The sequence below is a fragment of the Paraphaeosphaeria sporulosa genome (genome assembly GCF_001642045.1).
Source record: "Paraphaeosphaeria sporulosa strain AP3s5-JAC2a unplaced genomic scaffold CC84scaffold_12, whole genome shotgun sequence".
Classification (NCBI taxonomy): Eukaryota; Fungi; Ascomycota; class Dothideomycetes; order Pleosporales; family Didymosphaeriaceae; genus Paraphaeosphaeria; species Paraphaeosphaeria sporulosa.
The window spans coordinates 929,301-951,759 of record NW_017253371.1 but is presented as its reverse complement, the minus strand read 5'-3'; the positions used below and the strand labels follow the sequence as shown (position 1 = coordinate 951,759).

Below are 22,459 nucleotides of genomic sequence, written 5' to 3'. Positions count from 1 at the left end.
AATATTACCGATCTAAATGCCAGCTATATCAGCCGCCGCATCCCCACACCCTTCTGAGGTGAAACAACACATGGACACCTGGCCAGCTTTCGTGACCTCGCTAGCAGCTTTCGCAGACGAGAGAACTGACGGAATGCCTCGCGTGAGGGCGAGACGTTGCTTCTCATCTCAGCTAATTGCCCTGCGTCGAACCGAGATTGAGATTTGTCTTTCGTCCGTTCGACACTGCCCCGGACGCGTCAACGCTCTGTCACCCATGATCATGGGTGAATTGGCTTGTCATGACTGCTGACTGCTGCCCAGGTGGTGCCAGACTGCTGCGGAGATTCGTCATCACGAGGGGAAGCAAGTGACTGCCAGCCACAACAGCCTTCGGATTGAGAACTTGTCCACTTGTCCACCTTCCGAGAGGCTTCTAGGCTTAGTCACTTAAGGTTCCGAAAAGCCACAGCCGCATTTGCTCATCCCATCAGATCTCCCGCGCAACTGCTCCACCTCCGAATCTTGACGTCCACGCAGATCCTGCCTCCCTCGTGCGAAGTCTCAAACCCTTTTAAGGCAGAAGTATGAAATCGCCCCCTCGGTAGTGGTAGTGACGTAGACTACCGAGCCAGCCCAATCGCCCACCGCGGAAGTCTGCGGCCTCGGCGATTAGTGTTCTGGCAAAAACTCTCTGTGACATCATCGCGTGCTAGACTCCTGACGAAATAACATTACCCTGGCTGGCTGGCCATGTTTTCTCGCAACTATTAACCCACGCACCTAGGATCTCGCGCCATACGAGAACGTGTATAGATTTCTTCCAGGTTTTGCTCTCTTCGACTGCGCTACTTCCACCTGCGCGAAAGGAGCGCCTTGTATCGTCAGCGAATTCGTCAGCCATCGCGCGTTACACTCCCTCCCTTTCGGGTCGACTGCACCGGGTCGACTGCACAATGTGGGGAATCTCCTACTGGGCAGTGCCCATCTTCTCATCGCTAGTATGGCTCGCGATGTTGATTGCCATGTTGACGACATGGTCGGTCCAAGGGTCGCCGCACTACCCTTCTATGGATCCCAATCAGCGCATTGCCTACATCTCTGGTACGTAGACACAAGGCCGAAACTAAAAGTTCCGGTGACCTAACACAATGCGCAACAGATGTCGGCGCGCAAGGCCTCAAACCCCTCTTCATCGCCATGTCCGCGGTGACCGTCGTGTCTCTCGACCTCGCCTTCGTCCTCGAGCGCTGGCTCCGACACAAGGGCAAGCTCACACCCAACACCTCGTTCTGGCAGAAATTCTATAGCGTTTGTTCGATCATCGCGTCCATCGCCGGCGCCGCAGGCCTCATCCTGCTCTCCATCTTCGATACACTGCGCCACCCACACCTCCATGACGGCTTCCTCGTGCTCTTTATTGGTGGCTATATAATATCAGCCATCTTCATCTGCTGGGAATACCAACGTCTGGGCATCCACTTCCGCGAGCACTCCATCTTGCGCTACAGCTTCTGGATCAAGCTCACCTTCATCCTGGTCGAACTCGCGCTCGCCATCGCCTTCGGCGTCACGCAGAACCAGAAGAAGTACAACGCCGCCGCGGTCCTGGAGTGGACTATCTCCTTCATCTTCTTCTTCTACGTCCTTAGCTTCTTCATCGACTTCATGCCCGCGGTCCGCTCGAAGCACCACCAGAGCCGCGAGACCGAGATGGACATGGCAGAGCAGGGCGGCATGCCCATGGGCGACGGCGCGGCGAACGACGGCCAGTACTTCCGCGGGAACACGAATGGGCACGCAAACGGCACGAACGGATACGCCAACGCCAACGGCCACACGAACGGCCATGCGAATGGATATACCAACGGAAACGGCTACACCAATGGCAACGGCTACACCAACGGCTTCTCCAACGGCGCAAGCGGACCGGGCCACATCCCCAAACCCGCTGATTCTGCGCCTCTGCCGTCGCGGAACTTCTAGGTGCGTTCCCGAAGGCCGTCGAGGCATGATAGCTGTGCAGCATGAGGCGAAGAGTGTCTTTATTTTGTTTTGTACATAGCATTGGGCATGATTTCCACGACCTGGATGATCGCATGCGGCTGGGTCAGGCGTTTGGGTGGGGGAAGTGCATTTGCATTGAGCGTTGATATCCATCTGGGACGGGGGAGGCGGCTTCACGAAGCTATGTATTACTAGAAACCTGTTTGTAATGGCTGTAATTCGAGATGTATCTTCAGAGTATAGTATAGAGAAGCGGTGCAGTGGATTGGTGTGATGTCGCAACGTGAAGAACGCGGTTACTAAATTGTTCTGCTTGATCATAGACGAGAAAGTGCAATGGCAATATGCTCTGATATCATGCTTCTACCAGAGCTAACGGTTGGCAGACTCTCTTATTTTTGAGAGTACTTGTCATACTTGTCGTACTTCTCATCACTATTCTTGCTCCTCCTCTCGTCCCTTTCATCCCCATACTCATACTCACGCCTCTTCCTCCGCTTCTCATCCTTGTCCCTACTTCGACTCCTCTCCCTCCGCCTCTCCCTCCGATCCTTACTATCGACGCTCCTCTCCCTACGATCCCGCTCCCTCCGCTTCTCCCGCCGCTCATCGTCATACGGGCTGCGACTTCGATCTCTACGCTCCCTCTCGCGCCGCTTCTCCCGCTTCCGATCATCGTACTCGTACTCGTCGTCGCGGTATTTCTTGTCTCGCCGGCGGTCACGGTCCGAGTCTTCGTACTCGGAGTACTTTTTCTCCCGCCGGCGGTCGCGGTCAGAGTACTCCTCGTCTCGGTCGCGCCTCCTGCTCTTCTCCTTTCTCCGCTCGCTGTCGTAGTCGTCATCTCTTCTGTCCCTTTCCTTCCTTGCCCTCCGCTTCTCGCGTCTCCGCTCGCCCTCATCTTCATCATCGTCGCCAACAAACGTGTTGTTCCGCGCAGCCTGCACATCCGCCTCCTTCTGCTTCGCCAGGCGCTCCTTAAGCTCCTCCTCCGTAATGATCTCGCCCGTGCGCTTGTTCTTCAGCGCAACAGGGTTGTATTGTATAGCCTTCTTCCCACCCTTCTTTGGGCCTGCCCACTCGCTCAGCTCGACGCCCACGGCAGCTTCGGGCTTTGCGCCGATGCCGAGAAGTGCAGGACGCATCTTGGGTTCCTTGGGCTTCGCGGCCGGCTTCTTGTCTTTGCTCAGCGAGTCGCCGTCTTTCCAGCCCATGCCACGGAGGAGAGCGGCGCCGAAGCCTTCGATGGGCGTGGCTTCGTAGGCGGCGAGGTCGGGCGCGTCGGGGGCTTCGCGCATGTCGTTTTCGAAGGCCTCCTCCTCGGAGATGGGGATCACGGTCTGGTCTTTGGGTTTGCCGTTAATGAGGGCTTCAAAGGCTTCGGCCTGGAGCTTCTCCTCCTCGGTGCGGTTGTCCTCGGGCTTGACCTCGCCATCGACATCCATGGGCTCGGGCTCGTCTTTCTTGTCGAACGTGGTCAGCCCAGACGCCATCTGTGGCTGCTCCAACTGCGCCGCGTTGTCGCCATTGCTGCCCTCTGCATGCGCCGGTGCTCCGGTGCGCGCAAGCTGTCGTTTCTGGGCTACCTCGCGCCAGTCGCGGTTTGGCAATGCGGGGATAATACGCGGGCCTTTCGTTTCTTCCTTCTTGTTTGCGTCGACAGCACCGCCTTCTGCTGCGTCCCAGCCGGTGATTTCTTGCTTCGCATCCGTGTCTTCGGGCTCATCGTCGTCGAGAGCGAGGCGTCTCCGCTTTGTGGGCTGTTCGGTGGGTTTCTTAAACCCTGGCTTACCTTTGGCGCCGGCAAGCGACAACTTGAAGCCCCCGGTGGCCATGGTGAGAGAAGAAAGTTTGAGAGCGCGAGAGAGGACTGATTATCGAAGTTGCATCGGGAGATGGCGAAGATTTGGCGGGGAAAAGAGAGGGTGCCAATCGGTATGGATCACTGCTCCGGATCGGTCGGTTTGAGAAGAGGAACGTTGTGGTGGGCGTGAGCCAGTCAATGTTTCGAGCGTTGGCTCGCGAGATCAAAAGTTCGCGCCTATGACATCGCGCTTGGCGAGCGACCCTGAATCGATGCTAGGCAACGGCGAATCACGTGCGCATCAACCATTCGGGGGCTTCAAGGCCCAAGTATGGCCCGCATGCAGAAAATGTCTGAATGAGGGTGTGTAGGTGCGAAGATTTCTTATCTGAGTAAGTCCAGGCGAGTGCTGCTCCTAGACATGGACTGCAAGTCATCTTAGTCTAAGCTTGGGACCGTGCCGTCCTCACAAAACCACGCTTGCTTACCTTTCATCATCTTTTCTGATGTCTCCCCAAGTACCGCCAGGCGAAGATCCATAGCCGTTATACGATACGATCAGGTCATAATGTGTTCCACTTTGGTTCACATTCGCTTCATCGCACCGCAAGTGGAAAGGCTGAAGCCACTTCGGGGCGGCTGAGGGCCAGCTCGCGCCTGGAATACGAGGCAATGCATGCTTGTACCCTTCATGTCCCTCATTTTCTTTGGGGTTGAATCTCCCGCCATTTCAGTGGTTATCAAGCGTTCTTAACTTTCCTTATCACTTTATTCCCTTCATACATTTCCTCAAGATACCCGTGGCGCACCTCAGTGACCTTTGCTTCTTCATTTCGCCTCAGCCTCGTCTCATTTTTTGATCCACTGCAAGATTCTGCCGGACATACCAAAACTGCGCATGTTCGAGAAAATTCACAATCACTGCATATCCGCTGTTCTCACCAACATCGCCCGAGCAGAAGCCAGAGCAATTTCTTGTACACCTTCGGCTTGCACGAGGGACTGGATTTCGACATGAATCCAACTGTCCCACCTCCGCCTTACACAATGCAGCCCCAGCAGCTCCCTACGTCTACTCTACCACCAATGCAGAATGCGTATCCACAACTGCCACCCGAGAAGGAGATGTACGGTCAAGCCCAGCCGCAACAACCGCCGCACTACGTCCCATCTCCTCCAGGATATTCAGCACAACAGCCCGTACAGCAGTCAGTAGCCCAACAGCCGCTCCAATATCCTCCAAATATGACCCCACAGCAGCAACAGCAAGTCCAGCAGATCATCCAAAACTTACCCCCTGAGAAGGTACTGCTCTACCAGCAGCAAGCTCAACAGATGATGAGCCCTCAGCAATCCATGAGCCCCTCATCCTTCCAACAACCACAACAAATCCTGCCTCAGTCACCCCCCATCCAGCAACAGCAGAGACCGCACTACACAACCACCGCACCCTCCGGCCTCTTCGGCCCAAAGCACTCCTCCCACAGCGATCCCACAACCCCGAAAGACGAGCAAAAAACAGACAGTGTAAAACGCTTCTTTGGAGACACCCTCTTCGGCCGTGTAGCCCGGTCGTCCGTCCAAACAGTCACCACCACGATGAAGATGCCGACCTCGCTCTCCCCCTGGGGCGACAACAATCCTGTCACCCTCCCCAACGTCCGCTACCGCGACGCCGTCCTCTTCACAACTTTCGCTTTCGTCGGCGCACCGCTCGTAGACGGCATCTCAGATGGTGTGACATCCGCGTTCGGCGCTGACAGCTTCATCTCAGAGATTGTGGCTTCGGGCGCGGATACTATTGTCGGCTCAACCGTCATAAAATATGGCGTCTTCCAGATCGTCGAGCAGGCTATTGACAAGGGCATAATCGAGCACATGCTTCCTGAAGAGGAGAAGATGCTGGTCACCACGGGCGTGAAGAGCTTACAGGTGGGCATCAAGCACAAACTGATGGGCGTAGACGCCGATCTACGCTTCGTGGGGATATATCCCGCGCGCGACTCGCAAGCCTGCGAGAAAGGATGGTTCTGTCCGTATCTATTTGCCAGTGCACGCACACCGTCTGTCCCGCGGGCGAATGACTTTGGAATATGTCAGTTCTTTGGGCCGTTTTTGGGTGGTGAGTTTCCCCCTTGTCTCCCTCGGCCCAACAGAACCTTGCGATCTTCGAGAGACAGTGATGTTTGCATATACTAAGTCAAGTTTACAGGGGACTACCTCCTCGCCCACAAGCTCCTCTCTGAATCCACCCACACCCTCGCCCTCTGCGACCCCAACCCCCAAGCCGACATCGGCACAAACCGCCTCGTCATCCTCTTCACAGGCATCGCGCCCTATCGCGCAAACATGTGGTCCACGTCGCGCCGTCCAGGATGCGGTGAGTAACTCCTCTCCAGCACCCGCCAAATCGCCCGTCTGGAGATTCCCAGCCAACGGAAGAGAGATATTGACGCTCCCCAGGCACCATAATCTTCCACCTCCTCTCCGGCTGCCCCGCCCTCGTGATCCCCGTGACCTCCCGCGCGCCAATCTGTGCCTGGTCCCCCTGGACGCTGTCCCAGATGCGCGCCGCGCAGTACGCCATCAACCCTGGCATGGGCATTGGCGGTGACTACACCCCCGAATGGCAGCACGAGCAGATCTGCGAGTATCTCGACACCATCATCAGCGTGCCGCACTGCAAAGAGAGTATCAGAGAGCGGTACGTGGATGTGCTGGGCAGGATGGTGAGTCTGGTTATTAACGGGGCGCTGGCGCTGGAGAAGTGTAGGCCGGTACTGGGGAAGCTGGATCCGGAGAGGGCGGGCGTGGTGATGTTTAGGTATTAGCGGACTTCTATCACATGGAGGAAAGGGATAAGGAAGCAGCAAGATGAAGTATTATGTACGAACAGCAACAGTAAAAATTCTACAAAACGTCTATCAAATACTTTTGGTAGTGCGTATGCGCAGGCTGGCTAAAGTCATATACATATGCACAAAGTAGCGGATGCTACACTACATTACGACTATCCGCATTCCATCCTCCATCTACACATGTCCAACGAAAAACAACCCCATCGCTCGACCTCCACCTCCGGATCAAAGACCAAGCAGAGCACTAGCACCCGGCTCGCTGCAGACATACACCGTATCGTGGTCGTTCGTGAACCCATTGAAGCGGGTAGCAGAACACTTGGTGTACGCGCCCATATCCTCAAAGTACAGCCAGTCATTGACATTCAGGACCTCGGGGAACGAGCAGCTCGACGAGATGACGTCGATGCCGTCGCAGGTGGGGCCCCAGATGGAGTACTCGATCATGGACGGCGTGTCGTAGCCCGAGCGCCGTACGTCGTACATGATGTCCTTGCCGTTCTTGAGCACGCGCGGCACCGGGTGCTGGTGGTCGAAGATGATGCTACTGAAATTGCCGTAGACACCGTCGTTCATATACAGCATGTAGGACGTCGTGCCGAGCGTGGCGTCGGTGACGGTGCGGCGTGCGATCACATGGCAGGCCAGCGTGAAGGCGGTCGAAACGAAGTAGCGGCCTGGCTCGCCGATGATGCGGACCGAGGGCGGGAAGTACTCGTCGAGCGAGGCGGAGAGGACCGCAGCCATGGGCTCGAACGACTCGTCGCCTGTGAAGCCGCCGCCGACATCGAGTGTGTGCATGGTGAAGCCGAGAGCGGCGGCCTGGTCGAAGACGAAGCGGGCGTCTTGCACAGCCTTGATGAAGGCCTTGGGGTCAGAGGCACCGGAGCCGACGTGGAAGGCCACGCCGACGACGTTGAGCTCCAGCTTCTTCGCAAGCTCGAGCAGCTCGCCCGTGGTGTCGACACAGGCGCCGAACTTTTGGCTGAGACGGCACAGGCTGGCAGAGTCATCGGTCAGGATGCGGAGGTAGAGCTCAGCATCGGGAGCGATCTGCTTGGTCTTGTACAGCTCGTCCGCATTGTCAAAGGTCATCTGCTTGACTCCGGCATTGGTAGCGTAGCGGAGGTAGCCCTTGGTCTTGCACGGCTGGGCGTAGATGATGCGAGCGGGATCAACTCCCATCTTCAAGACCGTCTCGATCTCATTCTTGGAAGCGCAGTCGAAGCCTGTGCCTAGTTCCGACAGCAGGCGAAGGACTTGGGGGTCGGGGTTGCACTTGACCGCTGGAGCGATGTCAGCGTTATGGCACGTGTGTATGTCAGAAGAGAAGACTCACCGTAATGCGGCTTGACACGACCCAAGTTCTTCTTCCAGCGAAGGTGCTGGCGGTAGACCTCGCCCAGGTCAGCAACGAAGAAGGCATCCTCGTCGCCAACATCGCAGGTATCCGGGTCAACAGCCTCAACACGGCTCTTCAAAGCCTCCCCTTTCAGTTGTTTGGACAGCGCGGCGCCATGGTTGTCGGTCGTACCAAGATTCGGTTCGACTGACTTGTAATCTTGGTAGGTAAACTTATATTCCTCAGTTGGCGTGATAGCGGAAGGTGCCATTCCCTGGATGTTGAGTCCGGAGGAATAAGCTATAAGTGTAGGTTGGTTTGTCTGGGGGCGCCGGGGCGTATTAAGGAGGTTTGAAGGGTGTGAAGCCGAGACTGGCTTGTGGGCGAGGTCTCCTCGACTCTTCCTCTTCGAGAGGAAGAACTACAGAGACTCTATGCGGCAGCTGAGAGTGGTGCGATTCGGGGATCCGGTTGGCCTCGGGAGGAAACAACGCGCGCTCGAGATCAGCCCTAGTGGTCTGCAGCCGGAGGAGGCAGGGTGTTGCACGTGTGCGGTGAAGGTCGAGCAGATGCAACTTGAAGGTCGAAAAGGAAGCTGGCCGAGGCCGTCTTGGAGGGGTCGCCTTTGCACTGACCAAAGGCGGTCGCTGGAAGCGAGTAGTGAGCGATAAACAGCAGTCACGTCGGGGTGAGCTGCGGCAAGCTAGTGGGAGTGGATGGAGGAGGTGTCGCGGAGAAAGACAGGCCAGGTCCTAATTTTCACCTGAACGTGCGATCCTCGCCGCGGTGTATGGAAATGGCTCATTAAGTAATAAACCCAATCCCGTTGCTGCGCTAATGGCCGCGCCCCGGCCCACCAGAATTTTGCCCTGACATCACCCAAGCCACCCCAATCCTCCAGTAGCGTGCCCGGAAAAGAGCCCACAGCGAACCATCCCAGCCGTCGCCCCGCTGCCGCTGTGAATAGCTTCATCGATCGATCTCAAAGGCTGAACGGCAGATGTCGGACCGCAGGACATGCTGGCTCGTCACTGACCGCCAGAGCAGGTTTTGATTGCTCGCGACAGCCATCGGCAAGCGAACGATGACTCCCACGCTAAATATATCCCTCAGAGCACGCTGTGGTGGTTGCACAGGATAGCAGCGGATAAGCGTGCATGCATTTATGCCGCAGACAGAACGTTGTTGCTCTTTCACGTGTCACCGTTGCGGTAGACAAAGGATGCGGTCCAGCTCCAGGATCCATGCCCCATGTGCGTTGTTTTGTGATGTAGACCGCATTTGCATTGCGTCGATATTGCGGCGCGAGAGCACTGCCCGCCGCAAGATCGGAAGTGCTTGGGCATCGAATAGTTCCCGAAGTGCCTTGCATAATACCATGTTAGGCATCGTCCCATCCATTGCTCCAGTGCCCAAAGGCTGGGCTCGAAGGCGCGGTTGAGGGCGCGTACCCGGCGCAGAGCGCCAAGCTGTAGAACCAGAAAGCGACCTTCCCGCTTCATCTCACATCGCATCGCCATGACAATTCCCTCAATTCACAATGTGTGAGTTGAGCAGTGTATATCTGCTCACAAGTACCGCAGTGCGCAAGCTGGTCTTTCCAGGAAGCTCAAGGCGACAATTGCAGTGAAATTTCATGCCTTGGTAAACATCGACCACACCATCTCCCACTTGCTTTGAACGCCCAAAGTCTTGTCCCTCTGATCCGAACCATCACGTAAGAGCTTCTGCGACGGAGTTGCTTGATAATTCCCGACGCGCAGTGCACCTAGACATATCCTAGACACGGTACTGCCAAGTCTGTTCTTCGTCCTAGTACTCGATGTAAGCCAGATCAAGTCGAGATTGGCTTTGGATCTGCGAAGGCAGGTGGTCACCGCCGCTGCAACAGCGAAGAAGCGAGCGAAACGGATGGAAAGGCTCTTAGATTTCTTGCGGTAGGATCGAAGACTGTATACATGATGTTGTACCGATGGCATTCAATTGCTTGGCTAGTAAGTGCAGATGTAAATGGGTGATGTAGAATTATCACGTATTACAATTACGTGCTAGCCTCCTGCTTACGATCGTCCCCAGAGATGCTCGTGCACTGTGACGAGCTCCTAAAGTTAGAAGAATGTTTGAAATTTGCCATAGTTTGCTAAAGCACACGAAGCCTCACAATCGACGGGAGAATGTGTAAGTGTAGTCTGACAAAGGAGCCAAGGAAAAGAACGGTGCCCGTATGGTAGGATGTGCCGAGAGAGGGTGTTTGTCAAGACGGCGGCGGCGATGAGAACATGTCAAAGGGCATGAGCCGGTTCAAGAGATAGTCGCACAGGCGCAACGGTGTCGGCTTGGACTCAACTCAAGTTGCAAGAGTAGCTGGTGTACGATCCAGAGCTCTTCTGTTAAGGCCTGCTGCGCTGAAGCTATTGAGAGCTCCAGGTCTTTCCCAGCGAAAGTAGCTGCAGCGGAGATGTCTTGCAATCCTATGCCTCAGGGGCTTGCAAGATGTGAGACTCTAGAAGTGAACAACAATTGCAATAGGGAGCTCGGTGAAGGAGAGGCAAGGAGAGTGCTTCACTTGCGTGCGCTGCCACTTCGCTCTTGCCTTGTCAGTCACTCACTTCGGCCCTCAAAACCTCGATTTCTCTTGTAAAACACCACTCTCCGCAGATACCATTCCCTTCTACAAACCTCTCTGCGTTCTCTCCAAATCCGCGACCGCAACCATGCCCATTTTTGTCACCATCGACGCCGCCTGCTCAGACGACCGACCCTTCCTTGCCAAGGACCTCGTCGAGGGGGCATACCCGCTCGCCCTCGTCAGCAAGATAGACTTCGCCGTCTTGCGCCTGGACGAGCGCATCAAGAGTGCCCAATTCGCCGAAACCGGGCCCATCGAGAGGCCACCTTCGAAGGACGACCGCCACAAATTCACACTGTGGCGTGGGACCGTCTCGTCCCCCGACGCCTACAAATTCCCTTGGGAGTACGCGTTCCGCGAGCACGCCAACCTCGCACTGATGGCGACCTTCCAAGCCGTCTTCGAGCATTTGCGACCGCTCTGGTCAGAGCTCGAGACCCACGAGACCGTGAGCCCCGCCGGCTTCGGACTGCAGTTCGTTGGCGTCGGAGAAGCCGGCTGGTCTTTGGACCAGCATGGCTGCCTCGCGCTGGCACAACTCTCCCGGGACGGCAGCGAGATAGAGTGGCTGTACGTGAAGGCAGAAGTCGGCGACAACCAAGCTCCACTTCCTGCGGGTAACGTGCTACCCATCGACCCTCTCCCCACCGCCAACAAGCCTTTGGGCTTCAAGAAGTTCTCGATGACTCCGAAGACACGGCGCTGAGCCTGGCTCGGTGCTAAGAGGGCTTCTCGCCAAGAGTGGCCTCTTCTCCCTTCCTATCAGTGGTAAAAGCAAGTAGTCCCCAGCAACGAGCTTGCGGTTCAACGTACCGCTGGGGTCTAGTAACCATATGGTGAAGCTAAGATGAGACAATCAAACGTCCATAGATTCTATTTACATGTGACTCTACTTTGCAATAAAACGACCGATATGTACAAATCGAAGTCAATCAAGCTGCCACCTCTATAACAATCACCCCCTTTACACCCGGATCTCTACCATCGTGTGACCTATCTACGGGAGGCACTGAGAGTACCACTGGCTCTGCGCCTTGCAAGTTCCCTGCTTGCACGTAGTCGGTCCAGTCCAGCCCTGTCCACCGCACTGTCCGTAGAGGGCAGCACCGCTACCAGTGCCAGACGTAGCAGTTGAAGCGGGAGCGCTGGAAGCGCTGGAAGCAGGGGTTCCAGGGGTAGTACCCGAGCCAGACCCGAAGGTAGATCCAATAGCGCCGATCTTGATGTTGCTGTAGATGACTTGCGAGTTGGGGCTGTTCTTCTCGACGTCAGCGGGCACGCCGGAGGTGATGGAGCAAGTTCCACGGGCGACACCAGGCGTTGAAGCGTCCTTGTCGGTAGGGAAGGTAGAGTCGAGCCAAAGCATGTTGACAGCGTGGTCATCCCACACGGAAAGCGCCAACACCATACCGCGGCCGATTGCACCGCCCATAGCGGTGAGTCCACCGAGCTTCTCAAAGCTGTTATTGTCGCCAAAGGCAGTCTTCTGCGCATTGCAGTACGAGTCGGTGATGCTGTTTCCGGTGACGCCGGAGATCTTGCTGACGCTGTTGTCGATGACCTTGCCGTTCTGGACGTACTTGCGGCGGATCTCGGTGAGCTTGCCCGTGTCGGTGCCGTCGCTGGTGATGAATTGCGTGACGACAGTGAACTTGGACTTGGTGTCGACGGTCATGCCGGGGCCGTAGAAGGAGGTGTCACCTTGGCGGTAGCTGTTGAAGTCGCAGCCGTCCTTGTCGCACACGCCGTTGTAGCGGTTATCGCCATCGCCGCAATCGGTGCCGGAGCACCTGACGAGACCGTTGGCACTGCAGACGTGGGGAGTGTAGGCAGCAGAGATCGAGTTGGCCTCCCAGATCTAGGACGACGTGGTCAGTATCTTGTCCATTCGATTATCAAGTCCGGGCTACTTACATCCATCTCGTGACAGCAGGCACCGTATTTTCCAGCCCCGGCATTTACGTCGTTGCTGCTGGGGGTCCAGCCTTCTGCGTTGGCCTGAGAATTGTTAGTCCCAAATTCCGAAATAGCACATACGATGGGTGGTGTATTTGCCACTTACTTCACCAGCAATAAACTTGATGTCGTGGGGGCACTGAGTGTCGCAGTATCCAGTACCATATTTGGCACCAGCCTTGTTGGTAGAGTACTTGGCAATACCACCATCCTCGTCCATCTCCACCAAGTACAAAGCACCGTTCAAACCGCAGGGCAGTTGCGACACGTCAACGTCGAACTAGTGATAGTCAGTGATGGCCCAGTGTAAGTGCTGGAGCGTAATACTTACGGTGAACTCCTTGTTAAGGAGCTTAAACATGTAGTACTTGGAATCAGAAGCCATAAGGTACAGCCTGGAACCAATGTTCTTGCTGTACGTGCCCTGCGTCACGAACTTGAGCGTAAGAGCATTGCTTGCTGCAGTGACACCGTATGTGCTGGTGTAGTCCGCACCGTCGAGAGCGCAGTTAGCTGCGCATGACTTATTATCGGGGCAGAAGGTAGTGTTCCAGGTGTTGCCGTTGTAGCAGTTATCGGCGCTCTTCGTAGAGTGCAGCCAGCGCCAATTAGCATCAAGCGTGACCGAAGTTGAGATGGTCGAGCATTGTCCAGCAGCCGAGCAAGACTGAATGGGAAGGGAGGGATGAGTCTCTGTGGTGAGGGTGCCGACCTGTTGGGCGGACACACCTGCCGCAAGAAGAGAAGAGAGAATGCTGGCCTTGGAGAACATGGCGAGGTGCTGAAGCTGCTGCTTGAGATTGACTGAGGAGCGTGGTCTTCAAGTGCTCTGGGTGACTATCTTATATACTTCGTAGATGTATCGCGCTCCGCCCTAGAATTGTGCCCGTACTGTCATGTCGTTGTACGTGTTTGCAAATTGACACGAGCCACACCGAACCGTCGATCCGCTGCCGAACGCTCGCTTCAAGCTCTTGTCCGCGATCTTCCTGGATAAGAAAACCTTCTCATACCGCTTTTGGAGCCTATAGCAATCTAAATATCTGGGTCGATGGTCGCCAGCGACGCGTAGGAAACGGATATATGAAAGAAGGGGCCAGGGCCGGGAAGAGATTCCGCAGATCTTGAGGCTCTTCGTAGGCACTAGGGGGTTGTCGTACTATTGCCGGGTTGTAATGCCTGGGGAAGTGCTCGAAGGCGTCTCGAAGCCTTCCCGTACAGGTGTAGCTTCGGTTGGGGTTGGTCTCTCGGAAATCACATCCAACGGCCCGCAATGGCTGACTGGTGGAAATCCCGGGGTACGCGTCAAAAGATCCATTCAGGAGCTTCTCGTGACCTCTATGCAGCACACTACTGAGGCACTTCTATATTACTTCACGTGCAGTAAGAACATTCGAGCAAGATTTGACCTGCGCTAGGAGCCATTGTACCGTGTCGTGCAGAAGTCCTAGGTGCTGTGAGGACAAGTCAATGGCGTGTCTTGGTTCCTTGAGACGTTGTCCACACGGCTACGCTTACAATCACTCAAGCGCAAGGAGCAGCCCCTAGAGCTTGCGAAGTATTCCTGAGACTAACAGTGTCTGTCTAAGGTTCAAGAGGTTCATCACGGATTAAGCATGTAGACCGAGTGTGCAGATCCAGCGCTTGCACAGCTCGGACCGGGTCTTGGTCGTGCTTGAGTTCTGAACAGCAATATAAACGTCGCAGCGTCGGTACGAATCCCGGTACTATATGCGCGCTCCGTTATAGCTCCATTGCCTGCTGTGAATAGCTACCGAGCGGCGAGAGGAAATTTGGACTCGCGATTCGAGGAAACTTGCGGCTTGACTGTCGGTCATGACCAGATGAGCTGTATCTGGTTCTTCCACTTTGTGAATGAGATTGTAGCGTGAAGAGGAGGCGAAAGTCAGAGGCTAGCGACGGGCCGTGATCCTGTGAAGTGAAAACCGAGGTAAGCAGTCACCAGAACCAGGTTTCCCCGTCATGGGGCAATGTGACCCACGTTTTGGCCTGCGCGTGCAATTTGGCCGATATTGCGGGCGTGGGTTTACGGTGCAGTCGCCCCCGCGCTGTGGAAATCCAGATTTTCCGGAGCACCGCCCCAGCCACGCGAAAGCCACACACGGGGCATGAGTTCCCGCGCGCGATCAGTTGTTGACAACGGCAACGGACACAACGCACCGAATACCTCGCAAATGCACTGGCTGTGCCTCTGGACGAGCACGTGGGACTTTCCGGAGCATCCGGCCCGAAACATGCATGGGCAAGCGCACTGGCGAACCTCGTTTTCGAGTTTCTAAGACGACACGGCATTTATATCTGCGGTCCTGAGCTACCGTTATGCATGCCCTTCAAACTACAGCCCACTGACTTTTGTTTTTACCTTGGTTCCAGCGCTGTGATTCTACCACTTTCCCTATCGAGACACCAATTGGCATGATACCAAGACAGGTCAGCCCCTGTTTGATTTGCGGGGATGCCCCTTCCGCCGACACGAGCGGGCCAGACCGATACGTTTCGCTACAAGTCTTGGACCTCGCCGAAGTCACGCTGTCCACAGAACACAGTATGTAGGCAACTTGAGAGGCATGTCGTTGCACTGAGCACCATACTCGTACTCGCTGGGTTGCAAGAAGGCGCATATCATAAATAGCTACCTAGCACCAAGATTACGACGCCTCGTATTCATGCCCATGACAGCCATATCAAGGCCTGCGTGTGGCTGCAGCCACACGACGCCAACACCGTGCGCATGGAAGCTGAGGCGGAATACGAGGTCAAGCTGGCTAGCCCGCATTGCTCCTGGCACCAGCTGCCAATCCCATGGACCCGTCCTTTTTAATGAAAACGCCATCTTTCGCTCGAATCGTCTCCGCGATGTTTAGTTCGCTTTCTCACGTTCGCTACTGTTGATACGAGTTGCGGCAGCGTCGCTACGCTGCGCCCAAACGCGATGTCGAAAACTGAGCGTATTCTTGGTGTGTTCACTGTCGCGCTTGCGGGAGTGGCGCGCGCGGCCCCAGCTCCTCAAAGTACGACCTCAAACCTGTTTTTCTTGGAAGAACTATTTCGCTAAACGAGGATTAGGAGTTGGTATCGGAATTGTACCTGTACCTACAATGTTTCCAGTCACAAATGCGACGACATTACCGCCGAAACCCACACCGACCGACAACGCGTCAACCTGCGAGGCGTCATGCGAAGTACGGTACCCCGAATTGTTTGGCCTGTCATGGGCGCGAGAAGATCAGGTTGTTTTCACCGAGACTGTCACAGTTGGCACTGTCAGCATCACCACGTTGAGCCAGGTCAACAAAACTTATATGTTAACGAATACGTATTACAATGATGGGATGCCCAAATTCTACACATTATATCAGCAAGGTACGGATGACGGTGGCACGAAGACTGTCGAAGCCATAATCACTCTTTCCGATGAGGTGGTATCTACCATTTTTACCTATCCAACCCCGTGGGTAGATTATCCAGCAGCATATCATTGGCAAGGCATCGTTCCTACTCATGACGACCAATCGGAACCAGTATGTGCTACCTCGACAGAAGAACTGGCATACGGAGAGGTGACCCAACACCCACTCTACCCGCAACCTACAGATGTCATTCCAGATAAGAAAGACCCTGGGGGTACGAATTACGTACCCTTGTGGATCGCGCTTCAAGACTTGCCCGACAAGAAGTGGTTTGATCAGGCGTTTCCTTCCGAATCTGCCTTCGCGTACTGTACATCGGTAGCAGGAAAACCAGCTCCTGTGGATATATCTACAGCGAAGTTCGTCTTGGCCACCGCATCGTTCGCCACCAGTATGGCCAATCCGGGGTTTATTCATCCAGAAAGTTCCGTGACAGGCTGGTTTGATGGGGTGACGACGAGTGAGCCGGACAATCTCGTCGAGCCGACGCAGCAAGTGGGTTCAGCACATGGAGAAAGAACTTCTACGCCAATTCACCCAAGGCCATCGACGACAGCCGGTCCAAGAGCGACATCGGTACAGGTCCCAGACATTCCAGACATTTCCGACACTGTATCTACTGTGCCGCCGTGGGATCTACGACCTACCGTTCGACCAAGTACTCCGCTCGTCAACAATCCTAGCACTGCTCAAAATGACGGTGAACAGCCTGGCAATGGGAATTGGGGAGCTCAGCCATCTCCAACGAACAACAATGGTTTCGCGCAGCCTGCGCCTGGCGTCCCAGGAGGCGGGCCGGTATCAACTCGTACGACTCCAATCTTTACGTTCAAACCGACAACTATTAATGGCCAACCTACCGCCACTCCGATCTTCATCTTCCCAGGGTCCTCCTCGACTGCGACGATCGGTCAAACTGTCTCCTTCAATGGACAGACTACAGTTCTGGCAGCTCCGTCGGCCATATTCGCTTTCGTTCCCACAACCATCAACGGCGTTGCTACATCGTCGCCGGCCTTTATCATTAGCGGGACTTCCACGGCCTCCATCGGCCAGACCGTGACCCTCAATGGCCAGCCCACTGTGCTCGCGCCACCCGCGCCCTTCGCCACTGAGCTTCCCACTACGATATTTGGTATCGAGACACACGTGACGGCGTATATTATCAGCGGCAGCATCACTGCATTCCCGGGCCAAACAGTCACGCTAGACGGCCAGGTCACAGCGCTTCCAACTGCCGATGCGGTGTTCACTTCAGTCACGACTACAATCGACGGAAAAGAGACTGTGGTCCCTGTGTATATTATCAGCGGAAGCTTGACCGCGACAATCGGACAGACTGTCACAATTGATGGAACGGCGACTGTACTCTCCACGCCAACAGCAGACGCGGTATTCACTTCTATCACGACGACCATCAACGGAAAAGAAACCGTGGTGCCCGCTTTCATCATCAGCGGCAGCACGACCGCCACCATCGGCCAAACGGTCATGCTCCACGGAACCACAACCGTTCTTGGTTGGCCAACGCAGACAGAAGCGAGTGCTGCGGCGTTCCCCACAAACGCCGGACAGCCCAAGGAGACGGCATCCAAGAAGGGCGCTGGGCTGCGCAGCTCGAAGGTCGAGTGGAATGCATTGCTATTCATATTTGGAGTAATTATGATTGTCTTGCTATAAAGGCGAGAATGAGCATTGGCATATTGGAGTCCCGGCATCATTGGGGTCAAGGACATAATGGCATCACGGCATCACGGCATCGGGAGGTTTTTGGATTTTGCAGGATACCCTTTCCTTTTGATGTAATGTATTGGTTAAAGACGCATGGTAGGGAAAGGCATGTAGCGTCTCGGAAAAGAAGCATGAATGAGACGAACCGATTGCATTCGCTGACGAGGTAACATTGTTCGTCAACCGTGACTCAGTGCCGTAGTCAGCAGACTTGCGTCGCTTCCACTACTCCTTGTGACGCACCTCCGCCCATCGCCCATGCTCATCATCCCCATCAATATGAAACACAGCGTCACGATGAATAACAAAGTGCTGCCAGCGATGCGCATCATAATGCTTGTAGCACTTGTTGCATTGGATGTGCTTGAATTCGATGAGCGTGACATCTCCTGCCTTGTGCTTCACGAACCTACTGAACTTCCTAACTGCAGGTTCATTCTTTGGGATGCTCGGAAAGTTCCTCCACTTCTCTGTCAAGCTCGGCCTGTACAGTCTAGCGCGATGCGTAAGACCACACGTACAGACAGCGAAGTAGGGAACCTGCTCGAGGTGTGCGCCATTGAGGCGGTCGACGGGTACAAAGCCCTCGTTTGGATTTGGGATGATGACGCGGTGCAGAGCCGGTGAGGTGACTGCTTGGGGCGTGATTACGGTTTTACAGCGAGGATTCAGACAACGCAAGAAGCCACATGGGTGGGGACCGCGATGGTAGTTGGGATAGATCCATGCGCGGCATGTGGTACAGGTCCACCAGCCCATCAAGTGATCGGGAAGCGGGTCATTGTAATGTGACAAGAAGGGTGGGAGGTTAAGGGGGCGAGGCTTACGCTTGAAGAAGCTTTTGACTTGGGTTTTCATGTCGTGGATGTGCGTCTTGACCAGGCCTTGTGCGAAGGATAAGTCGTGGTACGGCATGTTCGACTGTTCTCGGTTGAGCGGAGGCCAATGTATTTACAACGATAAATGGTCATTCTTTATACGTATCTGAGGAGCATGTCTCGTGCCTGCACAAAGTGTTTTACTGGTGTGAGTCTGGTTCAGTGTAGAACGTGGATAACTGAATATCGCGACAGGTTTCACGACATTGCAATGTCTTGGTAGGTTTGACTGAATCGTAGATGACTTGTTTCGCGTTGTCGTTGGGATTAACTTCGTACCAGCAGGGTATTGTCGCGCACGGCTTTTGCGGCGTGGTTACACTACGTACATCCAAAGATACTTCGCGCTGACGACAAAGGCAATGGAATATGGTAATCCTGGTATAGTACACGCACCCCAACGGAAAATTTTCTTCACTTGTCGATAGTCTCGTCACCATCAAAGCTGATGATACTCCGAGAATCTATGCTCGAGGTTCCGTCGTTCTCGTAATCCGTGTTGCCGGGGCTCAATGTCATCTCGAACCTCTCCGTATATCTCTTCGCGTAATAGCACATCCCCTGAAAGATCAGGCCATTCTCAATGTACTTGACCCACTCTGCTGACTGCGCAGCGCCAGTCAACTCGATCCAGGGGAGTTCGTCATCTTCCCATTCAAAGATCCACAAATATGGCGCGGACGGCATCACGCTTTCCGTTCTTGTTTCTCCGCCCACCTCTTTAAGTATTCTCGCGCGAAGGAACGTCGGGCCGTCCAGGAAGCTCGGGGTAAAGGTCTCCTTCTGCCACTTCCAGAACCCTTCTTTCGATTCCGGGGGAGGCGCCTCGCAGGTTACTATGCTGATGTTGTCGCCTAATCGCGGGTGTACTATGAGCTAGCTCAGCGTTGCTCCACGGACAAAGACCGGGGATCCTTACTTTCTTCGCAACCTGCAACCTCTCGTCGATAGAACTCCTCGTAGACCCGGGGCTTGCATGCGTTATCTCCTCGGCTTTCGCATGCCTTTGCTGCCTCTTTGAACGCTTCGTCGTTGCGATATTCCACGTCTGGCATGTCGTACATGGTCATGAAGGGGATCTCGTGGCTGAAAGGGTATTCGTTCACTTGTCGCTTCATGAGCTTGACCTGCGTACCCAGCGACACACCAGGAAGTTTAGTGACCACATCGCTGAACGTCTTGTCCTCAGTGTTAACTTCGGCCGAAGTGTCTGGGTCGGCTTGCGACCACACGCAAAAGAGTCCCGGGGCCATTGTGTCCTCTGGTAGCGACAGTGGGCAACAGAAACGAAAAAGTTTAGTGCCCGCAGCACGGCGGCTTTGAACGACATTTAGTGAGAGGGATGGTCCGCTAGTGACGCCTGGGTCCCGTGGAGCGGCTCATGCCCTCCTTGATGCGGCCCAACTTCGAGACCTTCTGCAGGGGGAAAGATACGCCAGCCAATGCGGGGGTTTCATTTAATGCAGAGGCACAAAATCCGCAGATTGCTATGCCATTTCGGGTGTAGGTTGCCGGGATTAAGCGATTCCTTAACGGGGCGTTCCCAAACTTTGACCCCAGTCGAGCGAGTAGGAGTTGCTTCCATCATGACCAACGCCCAGGCCGCGGAAATTCTGCATGCACCTGGACGTTCTGGGTAAACGGACGCGTCGGGGGAATGTCGCAAAGTTGATCAGCCAGGTTTTTTCAAAGACCAAGTTGGACCATGAGTCGTGTTGGCACCTACCATTCTCAATTTTACACGCGTAAATGACGAACCACCAACAGGGCCGAGCCGTCTTGACTATTGAATGATCTCATATGCGAATCCTTACCTTAATACTCTCTTGGTACACGCGTATCAACGAAGGACGAACTTCTGCTTTGCAATATCTATGACAAATTGGAGTCGAAACATGGCGATAACGAGCTCGTTGACGAAGAATGTTACTAGATCATTACTATAGGCATGGGGGTTAAAGATTGACGAGATTGCTCAGCACTGATTAATACGGCTACTGCAACGTTAGTGCCTATGGTATATTCCGATCCAATCAAAAGAAATTCTAAGCAAAACTTGATTCGATTTCATGTCGTACAAAACGCCGAAAGCGTAGAAACTAACCGGGCCTACAGTAAGTAATACCTCAGGACTGGAACATATATCGTGCATAAAGCCAACTGTTCAATGACTCGAAACGACCACACTCCATAAACATCAGAAACTCCAGGCACACGTTAGGTTCGCTTCTCCAACTCCTCATTGTTGTACTTTCTTCACCAATTGATACTAGGGCTGCCTAGACCTGGTCGAACTGCCCAGAGCGATTCCACGAGCGGCTCTGGTAACGCTCTCCAACGCGGTAGGTGTATTGCTCGGTGTCAGCGTCATACCCTACGAGCTTCCAGCCGCGAGGATTGTTGTGATCGCGATACATCTGACGGCGTCGATGGCTCGCGCCTGGCAATTGTTGATCATCCAGAACCGGCGGCGTCTGAAATGTCTCACCACGCTCCTCAGTATTCTTGTGATTGATGAGTAGACAATAGCACGTACACTGCCGGACTTTAGAACATTGCTGGTGGCCGTTTGTAGAAGACTAGACGCTGGAGCGGCGGCAGCGACATCGGCGGCAGCGCCAGTAGCATCCGCAGCACAAGCATGGATTCCATAGTCTGAATTAACTAGGCTAATTCTATCCTACAGCGCGCTGATTGGGACGTTACAGTAGCCGCGCAGCATGTCTTTAAAGGTCAGAGACATGATCAGATAGGAGGAGAAGTGACCGGATGGGCAACTTTTGCTTGGCTCAAGAGGTTAGACCATATCGAAGGCAAAGGGAAAAGTGAGAAGCCTCATTTAGGAATGGGAACCTTGACAGTGGTCGCGCGAAGGTCCTTGTCGAACTTTACCATGTCCGAGCAGCAGTGACGGCACATCACATGGCCGCATGCGCATTTAAGGTGCCTAAACATGTTCTCGCCGTGGTGTACCACCAAGGGGTTGATGCGACCACAACGAGGATTGCAGCAGCCGTTGATGCCAATACTGTCATGAGGAATGGCGGCATGCTCAGTGGTCCAGGTCGGGAGAGTAGTGTGTGGTGAGTGCCTTGAGGGACCCAGATGAGATTCTGGGTTTGGACGATGTGAAGATGTCTTGGGTTGTCTCTGAGCAGATCACTTACCTTGATCCCTTCCGATGCTTCATGATCTTCGAAACATAGCTGACTGTTAATAGCATCTCGACGGTATGAGATGGGAGCAACTGATTTGTCTTACTCCCCTAATCCCAGTCCCACAATACCCTCTCTCACGAAGTATCTCAATTTGGCAATTACGTTATCTCCTTCCCCTGCAAACTATTCAACACCACAATGTCCCTATTACCGCACCCTCCACTTCCTCTTCGCCTGCCACGTCCACCACCATACCCCTCGCGAAGCCGCCTCCATCCATATCTCCCGACACCTCTCCACCCTCCAGACTGCCCACAATGCACACATCCGCGCCTGCCACGAAACTCTGGTCCGCGAACTGCGCGGCGAGAACGCCTCAGTGTGGACATGCCACGTCTGCTAGTACAGAATAATGTACTGATCTTGAGAGAGGAGGGGGATAATTCGCTGGAGATACTGAAGTGTGGGTGGTGTGGGCATGAGGGGGGGTGGGGAGGTGGGCGGCGGAGGGAATTAAGCAAGAACGGAAGACGCCGTCGCCCGAGGAGTCAAAATCGCGGTCGCGGTCGGGTTCCTCGAAAAGTAGCAAAGGGAGCAGTATGAGTAAGAGGGGTAAGGAGGAGTTGTCGTATGTGTCTGTTTGTGCGAGCTGCGGGCTCAGCTGGCGCGTGAAGGCGCTTGGGTTG

The 22,459-nt window shown here is 54.6% G+C and overlaps 10 protein-coding genes across 10 annotated transcripts; 5 read left to right on the top strand and 5 right to left on the bottom strand.

Moving 5' to 3' along the window:
• Positions 1-935: 935 nt before the first annotated feature.
• CC84DRAFT_1102200 (uncharacterized protein) lies at positions 936-1,965 on the top strand (the record flags this gene model as incomplete). The annotated part of the gene is made up of 2 exons (XM_018174954.1): positions 936-1,083; positions 1,142-1,965. 2 exons carry the CDS (start codon positions 936-938, stop codon positions 1,963-1,965), a joined length of 972 nt encoding a protein of 323 aa, XP_018030999.1.
• Positions 1,966-2,292: 327 nt separating this feature from the next.
• Positions 2,293-4,290, bottom strand: CC84DRAFT_1199464 (uncharacterized protein). The gene is made up of 2 exons (XM_018181617.1): positions 4,279-4,290; positions 2,293-4,216 (listed from the first exon to the last, which is right to left on the bottom strand). Exon 2 carries the CDS (start codon positions 3,819-3,821, stop codon positions 2,379-2,381), a length of 1,443 nt encoding a protein of 480 aa, XP_018030998.1. The 5' UTR covers positions 3,822-4,216; positions 4,279-4,290; the 3' UTR covers positions 2,293-2,378.
• Positions 4,291-4,804: 514 nt separating this feature from the next.
• On the top strand, positions 4,805-6,634 carry CC84DRAFT_1230828 (uncharacterized protein; the record flags this gene model as incomplete). The annotated part of the gene is made up of 2 exons (XM_018183709.1): positions 4,805-5,912; positions 6,003-6,634. The coding sequence occupies 2 exons, from the start codon at positions 4,805-4,807 to the stop codon at positions 6,176-6,178; spliced, it is 1,284 nt and encodes a 427-aa protein (XP_018030997.1). The 3' UTR covers positions 6,179-6,634.
• Positions 6,635-8,477, bottom strand: CC84DRAFT_316534 (ornithine decarboxylase). Its single transcript, XM_018185839.1, has 2 exons — positions 7,988-8,477; positions 6,635-7,934 (listed from the first exon to the last, which is right to left on the bottom strand). Exons 1-2 carry the CDS (start codon positions 8,259-8,261, stop codon positions 6,874-6,876), a joined length of 1,335 nt encoding a protein of 444 aa, XP_018030996.1. The 5' UTR covers positions 8,262-8,477; the 3' UTR covers positions 6,635-6,873.
• A 1,053-nt stretch (positions 8,478-9,530) lies between these two features.
• On the top strand, positions 9,531-11,325 carry CC84DRAFT_1230825 (uncharacterized protein; the record flags this gene model as incomplete). Its single annotated transcript, XM_018183708.1, has 6 exons — positions 9,531-9,534; positions 9,566-9,707; positions 9,774-9,984; positions 10,127-10,168; positions 10,371-10,485; positions 10,592-11,325. 6 exons carry the CDS (start codon positions 9,531-9,533, stop codon positions 11,323-11,325), a joined length of 1,248 nt encoding a protein of 415 aa, XP_018030995.1.
• Positions 11,326-11,481: 156 nt separating this feature from the next.
• On the bottom strand, positions 11,482-13,818 carry CC84DRAFT_1155558 (cellobiohydrolase I-I). Its single transcript, XM_018176939.1, has 4 exons — positions 12,907-13,818; positions 12,682-12,855; positions 12,534-12,617; positions 11,482-12,477 (listed from the first exon to the last, which is right to left on the bottom strand). The coding sequence occupies exons 1-4, from the start codon at positions 13,345-13,347 to the stop codon at positions 11,617-11,619; spliced, it is 1,560 nt and encodes a 519-aa protein (XP_018030994.1). The 5' UTR covers positions 13,348-13,818; the 3' UTR covers positions 11,482-11,616.
• Positions 13,819-15,208: 1,390 nt separating this feature from the next.
• On the top strand, positions 15,209-17,511 carry CC84DRAFT_316508 (uncharacterized protein). Its single transcript, XM_018185838.1, has 3 exons — positions 15,209-15,607; positions 15,663-16,981; positions 17,265-17,511. Exons 1-3 carry the CDS (start codon positions 15,529-15,531, stop codon positions 17,325-17,327), a joined length of 1,461 nt encoding a protein of 486 aa, XP_018030993.1. The 5' UTR covers positions 15,209-15,528; the 3' UTR covers positions 17,328-17,511.
• Positions 17,512-17,824: 313 nt separating this feature from the next.
• On the bottom strand, positions 17,825-18,841 carry CC84DRAFT_316486 (uncharacterized protein). Its single transcript, XM_018185837.1, has one exon. The coding sequence runs from the start codon at positions 18,650-18,652 to the stop codon at positions 17,963-17,965; it is 690 nt and encodes a 229-aa protein (XP_018030992.1). The 5' UTR covers positions 18,653-18,841; the 3' UTR covers positions 17,825-17,962.
• Positions 18,842-19,029: 188 nt separating this feature from the next.
• CC84DRAFT_1222114 (uncharacterized protein) lies at positions 19,030-19,868 on the bottom strand (the record flags this gene model as incomplete). Its single annotated transcript, XM_018183334.1, has 2 exons — positions 19,030-19,484; positions 19,535-19,868. The coding sequence occupies 2 exons, from the start codon at positions 19,866-19,868 to the stop codon at positions 19,030-19,032; spliced, it is 789 nt and encodes a 262-aa protein (XP_018030991.1).
• A 1,767-nt stretch (positions 19,869-21,635) lies between these two features.
• On the top strand, positions 21,636-22,224 carry CC84DRAFT_1168696 (uncharacterized protein). Its single transcript, XM_018179462.1, has one exon. It carries the CDS (start codon positions 21,853-21,855, stop codon positions 22,174-22,176), a length of 324 nt encoding a protein of 107 aa, XP_018030990.1. The 5' UTR covers positions 21,636-21,852; the 3' UTR covers positions 22,177-22,224.
• Positions 22,225-22,459: the final 235 nt, after the last annotated feature.